Source organism: Periophthalmus magnuspinnatus, chromosome 10, assembly GCF_009829125.3.
Source record: "Periophthalmus magnuspinnatus isolate fPerMag1 chromosome 10, fPerMag1.2.pri, whole genome shotgun sequence".
NCBI lineage: Eukaryota > Metazoa > Chordata > Actinopteri > Gobiiformes > Gobiidae > Periophthalmus > Periophthalmus magnuspinnatus.
This window is the reverse complement of record NC_047135.1, coordinates 15,001-35,412: the sequence shown is the minus strand read 5'-3', so window position 1 is coordinate 35,412 and position 20,412 is coordinate 15,001. Positions and strand designations below refer to the sequence as shown.

General features: G+C 44.0%; 1 protein-coding gene across 1 annotated transcript in view; it reads left to right on the top strand.

Moving 5' to 3' along the window:
- The window catches only part of xdh (xanthine dehydrogenase), a 53,104-nt gene extending 33,687 nt beyond the window's left edge, over positions 1-19,417 (top strand). Inside the window, exons 17-34 of the mRNA XM_033974527.2 lie at positions 3,092-3,218; positions 3,679-3,798; positions 4,669-4,765; positions 4,929-5,050; positions 6,475-6,608; positions 7,873-7,960; positions 9,069-9,155; positions 9,763-9,954; positions 10,240-10,385; positions 10,739-10,820; positions 12,293-12,388; positions 12,980-13,183; positions 13,256-13,308; positions 15,464-15,578; positions 16,366-16,431; positions 16,951-17,139; positions 17,317-17,484; positions 19,357-19,417. Coding sequence (XP_033830418.1) covers positions 3,092-3,218; positions 3,679-3,798; positions 4,669-4,765; positions 4,929-5,050; positions 6,475-6,608; positions 7,873-7,960; positions 9,069-9,155; positions 9,763-9,954; positions 10,240-10,385; positions 10,739-10,820; positions 12,293-12,388; positions 12,980-13,183; positions 13,256-13,308; positions 15,464-15,578; positions 16,366-16,431; positions 16,951-17,139; positions 17,317-17,484; positions 19,357-19,407 — 2,137 coding nt within the window. The 3' untranslated portion in view covers positions 19,408-19,417. The remainder of the gene's footprint in view (positions 1-3,091; positions 3,219-3,678; positions 3,799-4,668; positions 4,766-4,928; positions 5,051-6,474; positions 6,609-7,872; positions 7,961-9,068; positions 9,156-9,762; positions 9,955-10,239; positions 10,386-10,738; positions 10,821-12,292; positions 12,389-12,979; positions 13,184-13,255; positions 13,309-15,463; positions 15,579-16,365; positions 16,432-16,950; positions 17,140-17,316; positions 17,485-19,356) is intronic.
- The last annotated feature ends 995 nt before the right edge of the window (positions 19,418-20,412 follow it).

Here is a 20,412-nt window from a genome sequence, read left to right as displayed (position 1 = left end):
ATTGAACCCTGGGGCACCCCACAGGTTAGGGACATTTTATCTGATATACATTTTACAATTTCAACAAAGTACTTCCTGTTTTCTAAATAGGACTTGAACCAGTTTAGTGCCATACCAGAGATGCCCTCCCAGTCCCTTAGTCTCTGTAAGAGGATCCCATGATCCACAGTGTCAAAAGTAGCACTCAGATCTAATAGGATCAAGACTGAGACTTTGTCTGCATCAGTGTTCAGGCAGATGTCATTTTTCAACATGATTGGAAAACATCAAAGGAGTTGTTAATTTTGAGGAAGTTAATAAGCTGTTGGTAAACAACTTTTTCTAGGACTTTGCCAAAAAACGGCAGATTTGAGATCGGTCGGTAATTGTTCAATACTGTGGCATCAAGACTGCTCTTCTTTAGTAGAGGCTTGATAACTGCAGTTTTCAAAGCTCTTGGGAAAGTTCCAGATTGAAGTGACATATTAACTATGTGAGTGAGTGGTGATAGCAAACTGTTGAGCACAGACTTTAGAAATTTAGTGGGTAACACATTGAGGCAGCATGTAGATGAACTCAGCTGGTGACAATCTCTTGCACAGTTTTGTCAGTTAAAGGTGCAAATTGAGTCACTCTGAGTGTCTAGGTGGCTGCTGAGGTGTTATTTGCATTGTGGAATTTATGGTATTTTTAATGCCCTGAACCTTGTCATTAAAGAATACTGCAAAAAAAATGTCTCATGTCCTGTTGCAAACAGGACATGAGAGTTGTTACTGCAACTTCCAATAATGTCAGAAAAATACCTTCAGCTTGTTCTACATAAACTGTGGTTGTACATGTGCATCTTTTCTCTGTAAATCTCATAATGAACCTGGAGCTTTGACTTGCTCCATTCCCGCTCGGCCCTCCGGCACTCCCTTTTCTGTGCCCTGACCGAGTCATCATTCCTCCATGGTGCTTTCTGCTTATCTTTAACCATTTTAACTTTCATCGGGGCAATGGTGTCCAGAACATTCAAAACACTCAGAGTCACAGAGTTCAACAAATCATCAACATTAGAACATGAGGCATTTTCAAAGTGTATCATTTCCATGAACAGTGCACCTGTTTTATCATTTATGTGTCTCCTTCGAACAACTGCAGGACCAGCCGCTGGTTTGGGAATAACAGACAGGTCAAAGAAGACACAGAAATGATCAGAGCAACATCCACCACATTGACGTTTGAAATATTTACTCCTTTTGTAATGAGCAGGTCCAGAGTGTGTCCTCTGTTGTGGCTCGCTGACAAGCTGAGTCAGACCAAAGGTTTCAAGGACAGAACTGAGCTCTTTAGCGTTTCTGTCAAACACATTATCCACATGTACATTAAAATCACCTGTAATGACTAAACCATCAAAGTCTGTGCATATGACTGAAAGCATCTCAGTAAAATCATCAATAAAACTCAGACAGTGCTGAGGAGGTTTGTATATGACTAAGTAAAGGATGGAGGGGGATTGCTTTAGCTCCATTTTAAAGGAAACATACTCAAAAGATGAAAACACCCCAAATGACAGCCTGTGAGTAACTAAATTATCTCTAAAAAATGCACACACACCTCCACCATTTTTGTTTAGTCGTGTTTCAGATTCAAGTTGAAGTTGAAGTTGGGTGGAGTTGATTCCACTAGAATTGCATTACCTGTGTTTTTGTCGAGCCATGTTTCGGTTAAAAACATAAAGTCAAGACTAAAAGAAGAAATAAAATCATTAATTAAAAAGGACTTGTTACATAAAGATCTGACATTGAGCACAGCAAGTTTCAGATTAGTTGCAGTAGGACTTGATGTTATCGTCTTACAGGGAATGTGAACTAAATGTCTCTGATTGGACAGTCTGTCCTTCTCTTAATCAGTTTACGTGGTGTAACTGTAGATATAGCTCCATCACAGGGCCTCACCATGATATTATCTTTATCATGACTGTATGTCCTGAGACAGCAGAGACCCTGTGTGCCCTAGCTCTTGTTGATAACAGCTCTGGGGCGGGCAGGGCAATGCAAGCTGGGGGGAGTTTGGGTGAGGGACCAGGTGAGAGCCAAAGAGGAGCAGGGGGGAGTTTGGGTGAGGGACCAGGTGAGGGCCGAGGAGGCGGAGCAGGGGCGAGTTTGGGTGAAAGATGAGGGGGGATAGGTGGGTATGGGGAAGAGTTCTGTATAGTTGATGCCAGAACTCTTGATCGCTCTATATTAGGTGTGAGGGGAGCCATCTTAATTCCTGATCTGATGAGACTTTCTAGATGGTCGGGAAGGGCCATAGGTGAAGGTGGGGAGGAAAAGGAGAGTGAGGAGTCCCTAGAGGAAGTAGATGTAGCAAAGGGGACCCAGGGCTGGTCTGTGGGCAGGGGAGGTGATGTGGGTGCTGCTGCGACTGAAACCTCTGCTGGGGCTGTCACAGACAGGTTCAAGGCCTGTGATGTGGGCCCTGGGGGAAGTGACGCTGGAGATGCATCCTTCACTTTTGAAGGTGGTGGTGATGCTGATTTGTTCTCTTGGGGAGGTGGTGGTGCTGCTGAATCCTTCGCTGGGGGAGATGGTTGTGGTGCTGGTGATGACTCCTTCACTGGGGGAGATGGTTGTGCTGCTGGTGGTGACTCCTTCACTGGGGGAGGTGGTGGTTGTAGTTGTGGTGCTGCTGGTGGTGCTCGGTCTCTGGTTGGTGCAGCAGGAATGCTTCTCTCATTCCTCTTTTCTCTCACTGGGCCAGGACCCTGTCCAGGCCGGTGCCTCAGAGCGTGGAGGAGGTTATCCGTCAACACTCTTACTCCACCTCTAAAATTATTAAAAAAGCAAAGTAAGGAGGAAGCAGCAGGAGCAAGCAAGGTTTGCGTCTGCACTCTTCAGAAGCAGGAAGTAGAAGGTCCACTGTGGATATCCACACATATTAATGCTATGGATGTAAACAAGTCTTCAAGAAACCCACACACACTGAACAATACCTGCTGTTTGATTCACAGCATATACCCTGTTACCCTTTGGTCCAGACATTGTTCTCCTCTGGTTCTGACCCGGTTTCCCCTCTGGTCCAGACACAGTTCACCTCTGGTTCTGACCTAGTTCTCCTCTGGTCCCAGGTCCATAGACTGCTCAAAGGCCCGTGCAATGCCATCTGTTGTTTCGGTTCTGTTCGCTGAGGATATTCCTGGATCCAACTGGACTGGACCTGTGGTCCAAGACGAGAACGTCCTGGCCCAGGGAGAGGTGAGTCAAAGACTGCAACCAGACTAGAACCAGAACTAGAATGAGCCTAGAACCAGAACTAGAATCAGACTAGAACCATGACTAGAACCAGACCAGAGACCGGGAATATAACTAGACTAAAACCAGGACTAGAACAACAATAGAGACTGGGACTATAACTAGGACTAGAACTAGACAAGAACCAGGACTAGACCCAGACCAAAGTCCAGCCTAGAACCAGGACTAGAACTAGACTAGAACAGGACTAGAACTAGTTTAGAACCAGACTAGAATCAGGACTAGAACTAGACCAAAGACCAGGACTACAACCAGACTCTAACCAGCACTAGAACCAGACCAGAGACTGGGACTAGAACCAGACAAGAGTCCCATGTGTCAAATACCCACCCAGTTTGTCAGATGTGATTGGTCCTTCACGCATTTAACCCAGGTGTGGGTCATGTTACCTGTTGTACCTCAGGTGACATGTGTGGGTCATATTATCGGAGTGGTTGTTGCAGAGACTCAGGCCGATGCCCAAAAAGCCGCCAAGTCCATCAAGATTCAGTACCAAGACCTGCCTGCCATCATCACCATACAGGTACCGGGTTTAGACCTGGTTTAGACCTGGTTTAGACCTGGTTTAGACCTGGTTTAGACCCAGTTTAGACCAAGTTTATACCAGGTTTAGACCAGGTTTAGACTGGGCCTAGACAGGATTTAGACCGGGATTAAACCGCATTTAGACCGGGTTTAGACTGAGTTTAGATCTGGTTTAGGCTGGGTTTAAACCAGGTTTTGACCTGGTTTAGACCTGGTTTAGACTTGGTTTAGACTAGGTTGAGACTGGGTTTAGGCCGCGTTTAGACCGTGTTTAGACAGGGTTAAGACCGCATTTAGACAGGGTTAAGACTGAGTTTAGACCAAGTTCAAACCAGGTCTATACCAGGTCTAAATCCGGTCTAGACAGGGTTTACACTGGGTTTAAACTAGATTTAGACCTGGTTTAGTCCATGTTTAGACTGGGTGTAGACTGCATTAAGACAGGGTTTAGACTGCATTTAGACCAGGCTTGGTCTGTGTTTAGACAGGATTGGGTCTAGACCTAGTTTATACAAGGTTTAGACCTGGTTTACACAGATTTTTAGACTGGGTTTAGACGTGGTTTAGACTGGGTTTAGACCAGGTTTAGACAATGTTAATACTGAGTTTAGACTGGGTTTAGACCAGGTTTAGACAATGTTAATACTGAGTTTAGACTGGGTTTAGACCAGGTTTAGACAATGTTAATACTGAGTTTAGACTGGGTTTAGACTGGGTTTAGACTGGGTTTAGACTGGGTTTAGACTGGGTTTAGACTTGGTTTAGACTGGATTTAGACCAGGTGTAGATTGGGTTTAGACTGGGATTAGACTGTGCTTAGACCAGGTTTAGTGCTTCATTTTCATTTTCTTAATTGGTCATTTTACAGGAAGCAATTGAGGCCCAGTCATTCTACGAGCCAATCGTAGCGCTCCAAAGGGGAGACTTGGAAGCGGGCTTTAAGCAGTCTGACCACATTCTGGAAGGTAAGGATAACGACCAATCAGAGCGAAAATCTGCAATACCCAATAAGGGTGCAGGATCAGACTTTAGTATTTTGATTTGTTCTTTTTCCCATTTCCTCTGATTGGCTGTAATCTGATTGGCTTTTACCTCCCCTCCTCTCCTCTGATTGGCTGTTGCCTTCAGGTGAGCTTCACGTGGGTGGGCAGGAGCACTTTTACCTGGAGACCAATGTGACTTTGGCGGTGCCCAGAGACCAGGACGAGATCGAGATCTTCAGTTCCACACAGTCCCCATCTCAAACCCAGGTGAGTCCAGTCCTGGACTAGACCAGAGCTAGATCAGAGTTAAACCAGAGCTAGACCACGACTAAACCAGGACGAGACCAAATCTAGACCAGAGCTAGACCAAATCTAGACCAGAGCTAGACCAAGACTAGACCAGAGCTAGCCTAGAACTAGACCAGTACTAAAACAGCTAAACCAGGACTAGACCAAGACTAGACCAAGACTAGATCAAGACTAGACCAGGACTAGACCAGGACTAGACAAGGGCTAGACCCTGAACTAACCCAGCATTAAGCCAGGACTAGACCGTGAACTAACGCTGCATTAAGCCAGGACTAATCCCAGTTACATATTTGGAATTCTGACGACGAGTATCCTAGCAACCAAAGAGCCAATGAGAAGTCAGTCTATTAAAGGTAACGTCCCTTCCCACCCGCACCTCTGGTTTAGCAGGAAGCGGCGCTTAGCAATGCTGTCAATCAAACCTGTGCTAACGCTAGCAGGTGTGACCTTGGAGAAAGAAGGTGCTTGACTGGTCTATTATTAATATTAATATCTTGATCTCAGGACAAAATAATGAAATAAAATAAACAGAATCATGTAGTGTCACGATCCGCATTTTCCAGTCCCCACTGGGACCTCCCACGCACACCTGCAGCCCATCAGCGCAATCACTACCACCTGCCATGGATAAGAGGAGCCAGGACCAGACACTCGGTGCGAGATCGTATGCGTATCTTCATCCTGTTTGGTGCCGGATCGTACGCGTGTCAACATCCTACTTGCTGGACCGTCCCAGCTCCAGCGCTCCTGGCTCTGCTCCAACCCTGCTTCTACCCTGCTTCCCAGCCCTGGTACTGTCTTGTCTTGTCTTTGCACTCCACGTCCCCGGTCCCTGGCTTGCACTCTGCTCCCTGCCCTGGTGCTGCCCGCATCGTCGTCTCTGCTGCACTCCACGTTCCGCTCCTGGATCCTGGCCGCACCTCGCCTCCTGCTCACCACCAGATCAACCCTTGTTACTGTACCATTTTGTCACAACTGTAAATAAACACTGTAAACATTCCCTGAGTATTACACTTTTTGGTCCAATTGCAATGCCATTACGACATGTAGAACGGGTTAATACGGACACTTACAACCAAAATGACAAGTCTGACAGCAGCAGTTACAGAGAGAGGGGACACAGTTTTTACACAGAAAGTGAATTGAAGCCAGACTCGATGGAGCCAAATCGCACCCATGCGCACTTCCTGTGTGGAATGGCATTAAATTCAGGATTAGTCGGTCTGAACCGGTGCTCTAATAACTTCAGCAGACAGTAAGGGGCATAGTTGTGTAGTCTCGCTGGTTTACCTGGTTAAGTCCTGGTTTAGACCTGGTTAACTCCTGGTTTAGACCTGGTTCAGTCCTGGTTTTGACCTGATTCTGACTCGGTCTTGTCTCAGTCCTGTGTGGCCAGGGTTCTGGGGATCCCGTCCAATCGTGTGGATGTCCGAGTGAAGCGGGTGGGAGGCGGCTTTGGAGGAAAAGTGTCCAGATCCAACATCGTGTCCAATGTGGTTGCCCTCGCAGCCCACAGGTATGACCCTTGACCCCCCAACAACCTCAAACCCAACCCCCAACCCCATAAGTACGACCCATGACCACAAAGACCCCAACAACCCCAAAGGTACATCCCCAAATGATCCCTGACCTTAGAGGTACAATCCCAAGTGACCCCAGACCCCACTGGTATGACCCTGAATGATCCCTGGTCTCAGGGGAACAATCCCGAGTGACCCGGGACCCTACAGGTACGACCTGAGGTGACCCTTGACCCCACAGGTATGATCCTGAGTGATCCCTGACCCCACAGATATGACTACTACCCCAACCTGCAATGAGGGGGAAATTCTGCACCATCTTCAGTTCAGTCAGAAGTTCCTGCATCTCCTGTAGGAGACATACATAAATTCTATATAAACTCTTTTAATTTAAATAGTTTATAAACTATATTTAAGCAGTATATAAACTCTATTTAAACAGTATAAACTCTATTTAAACTCTATATAAGTGGCATTTACACCATATTTAAACATCACATAAACTCTATATAAGCACTATTTAAATATGATATTATATAATATTTAACCCTAAACTCTATATAAATTCTATATAAACAATATTTAAACTCTATATAAACTCTCAATACTCTGATGCTGTTAAATTCATTACACACTTGCTAAGTTAAAAAAAAAAAAAAGAACAACTTGGAGTTTCTTTCTCTGATTCATCGTGTTCTCAGGCTAATGCTAATGCTAATTTTTATGTCCAAAAACATCTTCAAATTGCTCAGATTGCAACTGGTGAGTTTATCAGATAAATGTGAAAGCACAGAAAAGATGTCTGTTTAGTGACACAAGAGGTCTCTGGTCCGGTCTCTGGTATCTGGTCTCTGGTATCTGGTCTGGTCTCTGGTATCTAGTTTCTGGTCTCTGATCTCTTGTCTCTTGTCTCTTGTCTCTGGTCTGGTCTCTGGATTCTGGGCTCTCATCTCTGGTCTCTGGTCTCTTGTCTCTTGTCTCTGGTCTCTGGTCTCTGGTTTCTAGTCTCTGGTCTCTTGTCTCTCTTCTGTAGTTTCTGGTCTAGTCTCTGGTTTCTGGTTTCTGGTCTCTGGTCTCTGGCCTCCTGTCTCTCGTCTCTCGTCTCTCGTCTCTTGTCTCTTGTCTCTTGTCTCTCGTCTCTGGTCTTTGGTCTCTTGTCTTTCTTCTCTAGTTTCTGGTCTGGTCTCTCGTCTCTGGTTTCTGGTCTGGTGTCTTTTCTAAGTGGTTCTAGATAGCTCATAACTGTTTTTTCTGTTCCAGGCTGAGGCGTCCTGTGCGGTGCATGTTGGACAGAGATGAGGACATGTTGGTGACAGGAGGACGACACCCATTTTGCGCTAAATACAAGGTCAGAGGTCAGCCCCCCCCCCCCCCCCCCCCCCCCCCCATTGGCACTGATGCACTTTGAGAAACTCAGTTCAAGTGCACAAACTCAGTGTTTCTCAGCGACAGCCCAGAAACCTGACTGATCTAGAGAAGATCTGTGTGGAGGAGTGGGCCAAAATCCCTCCTGCAGTGTGTGCAAACCTGGTGAAAAACTACAGGAAATGTTTGACCTCTGTAATTGCAAACAAAGGCTACTGTACCAAATATTAACATCAATATTCTCAGGTGGTCAATACTTTGCAGCAGTAACATGCAAATAAATTATTTTAAAAATCATACAATGTGATTTCCAGATTTTTTTTTAGATTATGTCTCTCACAGTGGACTTGCACCTAAGATGAAAATTTCAGACCTCTCCATGATTTCTAAGTGGGAGAACTTGAAAAATCACAGGGTGTTCAAATACTTATTTGCCTCACTGTAAATGGGCATAACTAACAAGTTAGCCGCTAACCAGTTAGCCACTCACTATCTTTAAAGGAGTGGTTTGTGTCTTTGAGATGAAGATGTACGGCAAACTGAGGTACAGATCTGGGGATCTCCTAATTGTAACTCCATCCTCAGACCTAAATCTAAACAAGGAAAACAATCGCACTAGTTTTCTTTTATTAGTCTGTCTACATCTCCAAAGCTCAAAATGCTCTTATGATGTCATGAAGTTGTAGTTTTCAAGTTAGCAGCTCCTTTTACCGTTAGTTCAGAAGAGATTGGGAATTCCAGGGCTGAAATTATCCAAATGATTCTAGTGAAGGTTTGTGGAGTTTAAAAACATAGTGGAGCACTTTCTGTACTACCACATCATGACATCACAAGATCACAACATCACAACAGTGTTTTTTTCATTTTGAGAGAAGAACTCAGCGTAAATCTACAGAGTTTGTGTGTTAAACATGTGTGAATGAAACAAAACAACCCCAGGTCTGTTTGTGATGAGGAAACAACATTAGAACAGATCAGAGAATAATATGGGCCCTTTAAAAAATGTCCTGGAGAATCATTTGAAGCAGTGAATGGGAACTGTGCAGTCGTTACGTCTTACGGGTCTAACCGTGGATCTGGTCTACTTTCAGGTGGGGTTCTCAGAGTCCGGACAAGTTCTGGCTCTGGACGTGACGTACTACAGCAATGCAGGGAACTCCATGGACGGGTCTATATTGGTGAGTCCAGAAAAGGCAGAACCAACCCTAACCAAAAAAGAACAAAACAGAACCAAAACAGAACCAAACAGAACCAAAACAGAACCAAAACAGAACCAAAACAGGAACAAACACAACATAGTAAAAGAGAAATCAAATCTGTCAACTGGGCCAAACATTGTAGGAGTGAAGACGTTTGGCTGTTCATCCAAGCCGCTTCTTCAGTTCTGGTCAGATTACTGCTGGACACTGCCTCGGTCTGAAGGGAGGAGATAGCTGTTCTAAAACTCAGAATTGTATTGTTTTTATTTATTTGATTTGGACAATGCATATTAATGAAGTGTCTACCAGAAATCTGAGAAATCTGACCACTGAAGAAGCGGCTTGGATGAGCAGTCAAACGTCTTCACTCCTCCAATGTTTTGCCCAGTTAATAGATTTTATTTCTCTTTTGCTATAGATCAGACCTGAATGACTGAGGGATTACACAAACACAACCAAAACAGAACCAAAACAGAACCAAAACAGAATCACAAAGAGCCTTACCTCCTCTGATTGGCCCTCCCCTCTCTCTCCCCTCCTCTAATTGGTTCTCACTTCTCCCTCCCCTCCTCTGATTGGTCCACAGGTGGCACACGAGGCAGTGGTACACATGGAGAATTCGTACCTGGTCCCAAACATTCGTGGTCGCTGCATCGTGTGTCGGACCCACCTCCCATCCAACACGGCGTTCAGAGGCTTTGGCACGCCGCAGACCATGCTCGTCTGTGAGGACTGGATCAGTGCCATTGCTCTTAAGCTCGGAAGGGCACCTGAGCAGGTCCTCTGTACTCAGGCTTTAAGCTTGGTTTAGTCCTGGTTTAGTCCTACCTTAGACCTGGTTTAAACCCAGCTTAGACCTGGTTTAGACCTGATTTAGTCTGGTTTTAGACCTGATTTAGTCCTGGTTTAGACCTGATTTAGTCCTAGTTTAGTCCTGGTTTAGACCTGGTTTAGTTCTGGTTTAGTCCTGGTTTAGACCTGGTTTAGTCCTGGTTTAGACCTGGTTCATTCCTGATTCACACTTGGTTCAGACCTGGTTTTAATTTCCTCTGGTCTGGTTTAGATCCGAGAGCTGAACCTGTACTCTGAGGGCGATCGCACTCCGTATAACCAGGTGCTGGAGGGTGTCACTCTGCGGCGCTGCTGGGACGAGTGTTTGGACCGAGCCAAGATCCATGAGAGACGAGCCCAGATCCAGGATTTCAATAGGTACTGACTCAGTCCAATCAGCGACTGTATATATTTCTGGACATATCTAGTTAGCTGCCACATTCCAAACAGAAAGAGAGCATGGGCGCAATTCAGCTCCATCGACTGCTGTCAGACTTGTCAGTTAGGTCTTAAATGTTCATATTAACCCGCTGTACATGAACCTGGGTTTTTATTTCACTATTGTGTCTGTAAATCAAGATATGAACGTTAATAACAGACAAATCAGGTGCCTTCTTTCCCAGAGGTTGCTCCCACTAGTGTTAGCAACAGGTTTGATTGACAGCGTTGCTCCTGATTGGATTGGATTTGAATCATAAAAACTGGACTAACCTAATCTGTTCTTGTCCCAGACAGAACCGTTGGATCAAACAAGGTCTCGCTGTGGTTCCCACAAAGTTTGGCATCGCCTTCAAAGAGCTCTTCCTCAACCAGGTCTGGACTCTTCTGTATTTGTTTAGCCCCGGTTTAGCCTTGGTCTGGCCCTGGTTTAGCCCCGGTTTAGCTCCGGTTTAGCCCCGGTTTAGCCCCGGTTTAGCCCCGGTTTAGCCCCGGTTTAGCTCCGGTTTAGCCCCGGTTTAGCCCTGGTTTAGCCCCGGTTTAGCCCCGGTTTAGCCCCAGTTTAGCCCCGGTTTAGCCCTGGTTTTGTCCCGGTTTAGCCGCGGTTCAGTGCTGTTTTTTTCACGGTATACAATGACCCAGAAGGACAAGTCAGCAGGTAAGTTTGTAACAAGTTTATTACAGGAAGGTGAGTATTTGATACCTTGCAGGTGAAGGATACAAGGCAGACAGGATATAAAGTAAGCTGGCGGGTTACGAGGCAGGCCAGTTTAGTCTTGTTTTAGTTCTGTTTTAGTCCTGTTTTACTCCTGTTTTTGTCCTGTTTTAGTCCTGTTCTTGTCTTGTTTCAGTCCTGATTTTATCCTGTTTTAGTCCTGTTTTAGTCTTGTTTTAATCCTTTTGGTCCTGTTTTTTGTTTTTTAAATTCTTTATTTATGAATTTTAATGTTTTACAATGGTGGGGACTTTTAACATACACATTTTTTTTTCTCCTCCCAACACCATTCCCGTCATTTCCACCAGAACACATAACACAAATGGAACAAAAGGGAGCGACCACAAATTGCACATCAATCTTCCATTTAGACATATTCTTAAATAAAATTGGGCATTTCTAGATCTAGATATTCAACCCACTTCTCCCAACAGGACACAAACCAACCCTGCCTGTCATTCACCAATGCCGTCATCTCCTCCATTCGATAAATGCAATTTCCTACCTTTTTTTCTACATTTTTCCTACATTGTCAAATTGGGTCCTTCCCGTGACAGCCATTTCTTTGTTATAGATTTCTTGCTTGCAACCAACAAGGAGCTAAATAGGCATTTATCCTTTTTCATCCAGTCCTGTGGTACACATCTAAAGAAAACTGTTTTTATTTCAAGGGGAAATGTACATAGTGCCTTAACCTTCTCAGTTGAATTGGCCTTATGATTTGTCATAAATTTATATAGAAATGAAATAGGTTTCTTCTTATTATTACCATCATATGCATTCTTAAATTAAACAAAGGCCTTTTCTTCACTTAACCGATCTTTGGTCGTAGTTTTCTGCCTTGCCTCCCTCTTCCCCATGTCCAGCCCGTTTTTACCTTAACTGCATTCTAAATTATGTTGAATTCTGATACTTTTACGGGGTGAAATAAATAAAATGTGGGAGAGCTATTGCTCTAGGCTGCCATTCGGTAGGATGACGTCACCGGAATCCTTTTAGTCCGGTTTTATTCCTATTTCAGTCCTGTTTCAGTACTGTTTTAGTTTTGTTTCAGTCCTGTTTTAGTCATGTTTTTGTCCTTTCTCAGTCCTGTCTTAGTCAAGGGTCAAAAATCCAGTTCTTGTGATTTCAGGCCGGGGCTCTGGTCCACATCTACACTGATGGCTCCGTTCTCCTGGCTCATGGAGGGACTGAGATTGGCCAGGGACTTCACACCAAGATGATCCAGGTTCAAACCCAACCAAGACCAGACCAGGACCAGATTATAAACTGTATATATAAGTGGATGTAGTGCTACCAGACATGTTACAATGTTGAAATGATCATGGGTGCACTTCCAGCTCCATCAGCTCCAATTCACTTTCTTTGTAAAAACTGTGTCCCCTCTCTCTGTACCTGCTGCTGTCAGACTCATCATTTTGGTCTTAAATGTTCATATTAACCTGTTCTAGATGATCCTGGGGTTTATTTCACCATTTTATCCCTAAGTCAAGATATGAACATTAATAATAGACCAATCAGGCACCTTCTTTCCCTGAGGTCACTCCTGCTAGCGTTAGCAACAGGTTTGATTGACGGCTTTGCTCCCTTCCAATTCAACAGCCTTGCTCCTGATTGACTCTTTTGCTTGCTATGATACTTGGGAATTACACATATTGAACTGAGTTCCAGATTACATGCTATAATTATCAAGGCTAGCCCTTGATTAGCTTCATTTGGAGCCCAACGCTGTAGGTGACGTCACACTCACACAGTCTTTATACAGTCTATGGCTAGGGTTAGGGTTATACAGTCTATGGCTCAGGTCCTCTCTCCACAGGTGTGCAGCAGAGGTCTGGGCATTCCTGTGACAAAGATCCATGTCTGTGAGACGAGCACTCACTCTGTGGCCAACAGCAGTCCCACTGGAGCCTCGATGTCCTCAGACCTGAATGGAGCCGCAGTGCGAAACACCTGTGAGATCCTCAACCAGAGACTACAGCCCTACAAGGACCGGGACCCTCAGGGCAACTGGGAGAGCTGGGTAAGAACTGAACCAGAACTGAACCAGGACTGAACCACGACTGAACCAGGTCTAAACCAGTTCTTGTTGCAGGTTAAGGCGGCATACTTTGACAGAGTGAACCTGAGTGCTAACGGCTTCTACAGGTCAGCTTCTCAGTTCAATTAATTTTATTTTTGTAAAGCCCAAAATCACAGGACCCATCATCAACAGAAAGTTAGAAAATCAACAGTGAAATAGACAAATTAACAATACAAGCACACGTCCAAGAACGCCTCGTCCTTAAACCCTCCTCCTGCAAGAACAACTGTCCCAGAGTGCTCCCTGTCTTTAGACCTTCCTTCTGCAAGAACAACTCCTACAAACCCAGTGGTAAAATGAGAAGGGTTAGGGATTAGAGGTTAAAGAGCTAGGGGGTTAAGAGATTAGGGGGTTAGGGGTTGTATTTGTGAAGTGAATCATGACTCATCCAGGTTTAATTTATTTCATGGGATAAATATGTGTTAAAATATTTAATAATCACTCAGTCATCCAGGTCTGATCCATAGCAAAAGAAAAATATAAAATCTGTCAATTGGATAAAAACTGCTTCCAAGCTGCTTCTTCAGTTCTGGTCAGATTACTGCTGGACACAGCCTTATATCTGTCTAAAGGAGGAGCTAACTACACTGAAAGTAAAACACCTATTGTCTATTGAGCTACACTAAATGTGGACAGAGCCTGAGACCTACTTAGCTTTTTCTTAACAATAATCTTCTTTAACTCCCCTCTCAAACCATTTATATTCTCTGGCTTAGATCTGAAACTCACTATCTTTAAAGGAGTGGTTAGGGTCTTTGAGATGGAGATGTACAGCAGACTGGGGTCCTGAGCTGCTCTCTCGACGGTGTTAGTACATTCTCTTATGGAGTGGCTGTTTAGTTTCTCCAGTGTAACGTTCACTGTACTCTTTACTACACTGAATGGAGTAGATCATATTACTCTGTTTATGGCTCGGGGTTTTGTCCTTTGGATGAACCAGTTTTTGTCTTAAAGTGTTTGTAGGTTTGAAATAGTTGGGAATCTCCAACTGTCTGAAAATTTTCTGAAGTTTTTCAGACACACCTGCTGTGTAACCTTCCCTGTTGTCCTGTTTTTTAGCTCTCTTAGATCTGTTGAAGGCCCATTTTGGATATCCACAAGCTGAGAGGCTTTCTCCACATGTTGTTCATCCTTCACTTTTCCTTCTGTTTGCGGGCTTGTGCTCTGCGTTGTAGTGTACAGATAACTCTGAGTTTGTGCCGCAGTGGATGGTGTGAATCAAACAGCAGGTATTGGTCAGTGTGTGGGCTTCCTGAAGACTTCTACCTTGAATTTTGATTTTAGTCCAGTTGTCGTCCACATATTGATACCAATGCGTGGGTGCCTGGTAATGAGGCCAAAGCCTCCTGTTCAAATTGTTCCATGTATAAGTTGGCTATAATAGGAGAGACCAGTGAGCCCATGGCACAGCCGTGGATTTGCCTATAGATGTTTTCTCTAAACTGGAAATATGTGGTATTCCAGCAGTTTGCAGATTTGGTCTGGCGTCAGTTTCGTTCTCTTTTACCTTAGTATCCTGCAGTAACCTCCTCTTTGCTACGTCCACCGCTACTGATGTGGGGATACAAGTGAAAAGAGAGGTCACATCAAATGAAACCATGGTCTCATCTGAATCAAATTTGACATGCTTGATTTTGCTCAAAAATTCTAATGTGTTCTCAATATGGTGCTCCAGAGGAGCCAGGATGGTCTTCAGATGTTTGGCCACATTGTCTGTGATGGAGTCTATGCTATATACAATGGGTCTGAGGGACTCCCTCTTTGTGGATTTTCGGGAGGCCATAGATGCACGGAATGGAGTCCCCAGGATAGAGCCTGTAATACAACTGTTAATTAATGACTTCCTTGTCCAGCTGCTGTAAGTGACATCACTGTACAAGTTGCAAATTTGATTCATGAGTTTTTATTGTAGAAAAATGTTTACACCCTTTTTGAATCAGTACAGAGCAGTGGACTGGGATAGGAGGTGAAATAGGCTCCAGGCTCTAACCCATAAAGGGATTAAGGGGGTTTACCCCCTAATTCCCTAACACTAACCCCTAACCCCCTAATTTAGCTTGCCCCCTAACCCTAACCCTTACCCCCCCCCCACCGCACAGGGATTACATTGGAGCAGAAATGTTGTCACTTCCTGTCCAATTGGAAGTAGCTGGCTGCTGTTTTGCTGATGAGCCAATTGCATGAATTAAACTCTTTATAATTTTATATCACATTTTCCAGGGCTCCTGAACTGGACTACGATTCTAAGACAAACTCGGGGCGCATGTTTCACTATTTCGCGTATGGGGTGTGCTGCAGTGAGGTGGAGATCGATTGTCTCACTGGGGCGCATAAGGTTTGATCTTTGACCTGTTTCATTCAAATCCCATTTCAATATTGTTCTGTCATGTGTTTGATTTACATCAGACCTGTTCTACAAACTTTTCTTTTAGGATCTTTAATCTTTAATGTTCTACTCATGTTTCTACTCATTTACCCTCTGAAGCTGTATTTGGAGTGATTCGTGTTTTAGTAATCTTTGAGTGATCTGGGTTGTAATCACAGGTAGTAGTTGAAGACAAAAAGAACTCCATTCAGTCCCATCACAGTCTGGTCACTGGCCCAATCTATGATGGGATTGAAAGCTGGTGAGAAAGGGAATGGCCCAGAATAAGTGAAGCTGTGGGGGACAAAGATGACATCATGATGATTGCCAGACAAAACTATAGAAACTGGTTCAGTGACGAGCGTTACCTCGGCCTGTTGCTTGATCTATGACAGCCAGATCACTCTATTGGACCGACTGTTGGATGAAAATGTGCAGACAAGTGAACTAAAAAATTAACAGGTTTTATTACAGAAAGAAAGAAGCTGGGATCCGGGAGCTGAGTTGGACGCTGAGGTGGTCTGCAAGTGTGGGTTTGAATTCAGCAGCATGACGTAGTCATTTTGGGCACTGCAGTGGAGTTGTTTTTTTTTTAATTAAGATGAATATTGTGATTTAAAATTTGTAAATTTTAACATATATTTTGCATATACATTATATAAAATAATGATCCATGGCTGTCAGAGATTTTAAGTACAGAGAGATGCAAGCACAATAGGATGGATTTAAAATACCATTGTGTCATATTTCTGTGCAGACTCTGAGCAGTACGATTGTGATGGACGTGGGCAACAGTCTGAATCCTGCCATAGATATTGGACAGGTACAGTTCTATGTGTGACCTGCAGGTGGAGCTGTGTTCATATACAGTACACTTCTTATTTAATGTTCTTTTTTTTCTCCATGATTCTTCACTGTAGATTTTCACTGAAGCATCAAAGCTATGAATGACACATGTGAATGTAGTGAACCAAAATAAACTCTACATAACTCTAAACCTGTGTTAGATTTTTCAAATTTCTTCTGACCCTGAGGTGAAAACGATTTCAGGGATTTCATCATGAAGCTCATTGAGAGAAGGACAAAAGTCGAGTCGACCCACAAAGCCAAGGGACAAAACTCTGAGGATCTGAAAATAAAATATTATAATACATACTTAGTTTTTTTTCTCTTTGTACATAATTCCATATATCTTATATATTTAATGTTATGATAAAGAAAAATATGTAGTATGCATGTTATATATAGCTTAAACACAGGTGGAGTTCATGTTGAAAATATGCAGTGTATATATGTATAATAGTATGTATGTTGTTTATATATTTATATATATGTTTCTCAGGTAGAGGGAGCATTCATGCAGGGTGTTGGCCTCTTCACGCTCGAACAGCTCCTCTATAGTCCAGATGGGGTTCTTCTGACCCGAGGACCAGGAACCTACAAGATCCCAGGGGTTGGAGACATCCCCACCCAGCTTCAGGTGTATCTGCTCAGGGATGCGCCCAATGACAAGGCCCTGTACTGCTCCAAGGTACTAACCCAGAACAAACCCGGGTCTAACCCAGAAATAATCTGGACCTAACCCGGGACCAGCCCACGACTAGAATGGGACTAACCCAGAACTAACCCGGAACAAATCCAGGACTAACCCAGGACTTATCCAGGTCTAAACTGGGTCTAAACCGGGTCTATTTCTATGTGTTTTCAGGCTGTGGGCGAGCCGCCACTATGTCTTGCTACTTCAGTGTTTTTTGCACTGAAGGATGCCATTGCCACGTCGCGTTTGGAGGTGGGACTGAGCGGCCCGTTCCAGTTAGACAGTCCGGCCACAGCAGAAAGGATTCGCATGGCATGCGCTGATCGCTTCACCAAAATGGTATTACATAATTATATTTGTACAGATAATGTTTATGCTATAAAACTTTACCAAAATACACACATGACCCACCAGCACTGGTTTAATCCTTGACGTGGTGTAAACCCGATCTAAACCTAAACCCACCCTATACTTGGTCTACTCCAAAATCCCGTCTAACCCAAAGCCATGTCTAACCCTAAACCTGGCCTAAACCCAGTCTAACCCTAAAATCCAGCCTGAAGTCGATCTAAACCTAATCATGGTCTAACCCTGGTGTGTGTGTGCGTGCGACTGTACATATGACTTTATGTGTGTGTGCATGAGACTGTACATGTGACTGTTTGTGTGTGTGCGTGAGTCTCTGCATGTGAATGTGTGTGCGTGACACTGTGCATGTGACCGTGTGTGTGCGCTTGAGACTGTGCATGTGACTGTTTGTGTGTGCGTGAGTCTCTGCATGTGAATGTGTGTGTGTGTGTGACACTGTGCATGTGACCGTGTGTGTGTGCTTGAGACTGTGCATGTGAGTGTGTGAGACTGTGCATGTGACTGTGTGAGACTGTGCATGCAACTGTGTGTGTGACTGTGCATATGTCTGTGTGTGCGTGTGACTGTCTGTGTGTGTGTGTGAGACTGTGCATGTAGGGGTGTGTGAGTGTGTGTGTATGACACTGTGCATGTGACCGTGTGTGTGACTGTGCATGTGTCTGTGGGTGTGCATGTGACTGTCTGCGTGAGACTGTGTGTGCGTGAGGCTATGCATGTGACTGTGTGTGTGACTGTGCATGTGTCTGTGTGTGCGTGTGACTGCGTGTGTGTGTGAGACTGTGCATGTGACTGCGTATGTGCGTGAGACTGTGCATGTGACTGTGCGTGAGACTGTGCATGTCACTGTGTGTGAGACTGTGCATGTGTCTGTGTATGTGACTGTCTGCGTGTGTGTGCGTGAGACTGTGTGTGTGACTGTGCATGTGTCTGTATGTGTGCATGTGACTGTCTGCATGTGTGTGTGCGTGAGATTGTGTGTGTGACTGTGCATGTGTCTGTGTGTATGTGACTGTCTGCGTGTGTGTGTATGCGTGAGACTAAGCATGTGACTGTGTGTGTGCGAGACTGTGCATGTGTCTGTGTGTGTGGGCGTGTGTATATGACTGTCTGCGTGTGTGTGCGTGAGACTGCATGTGTCTGTGTGTGTGAGACTGTGCATGTGTCTGTGTGTATGTGACTGTCTGCGTGTGTGTGTGTGTGTGCGTGAGACTGTGCATGTGACTGTGTGTGTGAGACTGTGCATGTGTTGGGGTGTGTGTGCATGTGTATGTGACTGTCTGCGTGTGTGTGTGTGAGACTGTGCATGTGACTGCATTTGTGTGCGTGAGACTGTGCATGTGACTGTGTGTGTGTGCGTGAGACTGTGCATGTGACTGTCTTTGAGTGTGATGTCACCCGTAACATTTGGCTCCCGTCAAATGAAAGGCAATTGAGGCAAGAGCAGTTATAGGGGCCAATTTGGCGCCCAGTTCCTTAGCGCTCCAGGAGTGAAGGTGCCTGATTTGTCTGTTATTAATGTTCATATCTTGATTTACAGATAAAATAGTGAAATAAAAACCCCAGGATCATGTAGAGGGTTAATACAAACGTTTAAGACCAAAATGAGTCTGACAGCAGCAGGTACAGAGAGGACACAGTTTTTATATAGAAAGTGAATTGGAGTCGAGGGAGCAGGAGGTGCACCATGATCACTTACTGTTTAGAACTTGGCGGTTAGCAGGTTAACTATGTCCATTTACAGACCCGGGTCTAAACCAGGTATAAACAGGATCTAAAGTGGCTCTAAACTGTGTCTAAACTGGATCTAAACCAGGTTTAACCCTGCACTGGTTCTGTTCTCAGTGTCCTGTGGCTGAACCAGGGACCTACAAACCCTGGGCCGTTGTCGTCTGAACCGGACCAGACCAGACCTGAACCAAGAATCACTCAGTACTGAGCCGGTCGTCTAAAGACAACAATTTGAAATACTCTGGAATACTCTGAATACTGTAATGCTCTCTGAATACTGTAATAATTTGAATAATGTAGTACTCTGAATACTCTCTAAATACTGTAATACTCTGAATACTGTAATAATTTGAATAATGTAGTACTCTGAATACTCTAATACTCTCTAAATACTGTAATACTCTGAATACTGTAATACTCTCTGAATACTGTAATACTCTGAATAATGTAGTACTCTGAATACTGTAATACTCTCTAAATACTGTAATACTCTGAATACTGTAATACTCTCCGAATACTGTAAAACTCTGAATACTCTAATACTCTCCGAATACTGTAAAACTCTGAATACTCTAATACTCTCTGAATACTGTAAAACTCTAAATACTCTGAATAATGTAGTACTCTGAACACTGTAATACTCTCTGAATACTGTAATACTTAAAATACTGTAATACTCTCAGTACTGTAATACCATCTGAATACTGTAATTTATTTATCTTTATTTATACAGGAGGACCAAATGAGAGTGCTTGAGCTCTCTTTTTCATGGACGCCCTGTTTATAATACAATACAAACTGAAAAAAATGATCAAAAACAAATAAGTCCATACACAACATCAAAAACAAGTGCAGGTGTGTGTATAACGTGTCCAGTTTTGCTTCATTGGAGCGTGTTCCATTTTTATGAAGCAAAACAGCTAAAATCCTCTTTTCCATCTTAGTTCTGGTGTGGCTCGTCTTTAGCCTTATGCAGTCTTGTGATCTGCTATTAAATGTTCCGGTATCAAAGATTAACAAACAAGTGAGGTATTCTGACAGTTTTTGAAGTAGTCCCTCATAGATAAATGTCATACAGTGCTGTTCTCTTTCTATCAACGCAGACATGAAGTAGGATGTTTTTGCCGTTCTAACTGCTGACAAACATTTAGTTCTCTTCTGGCGAAAAGA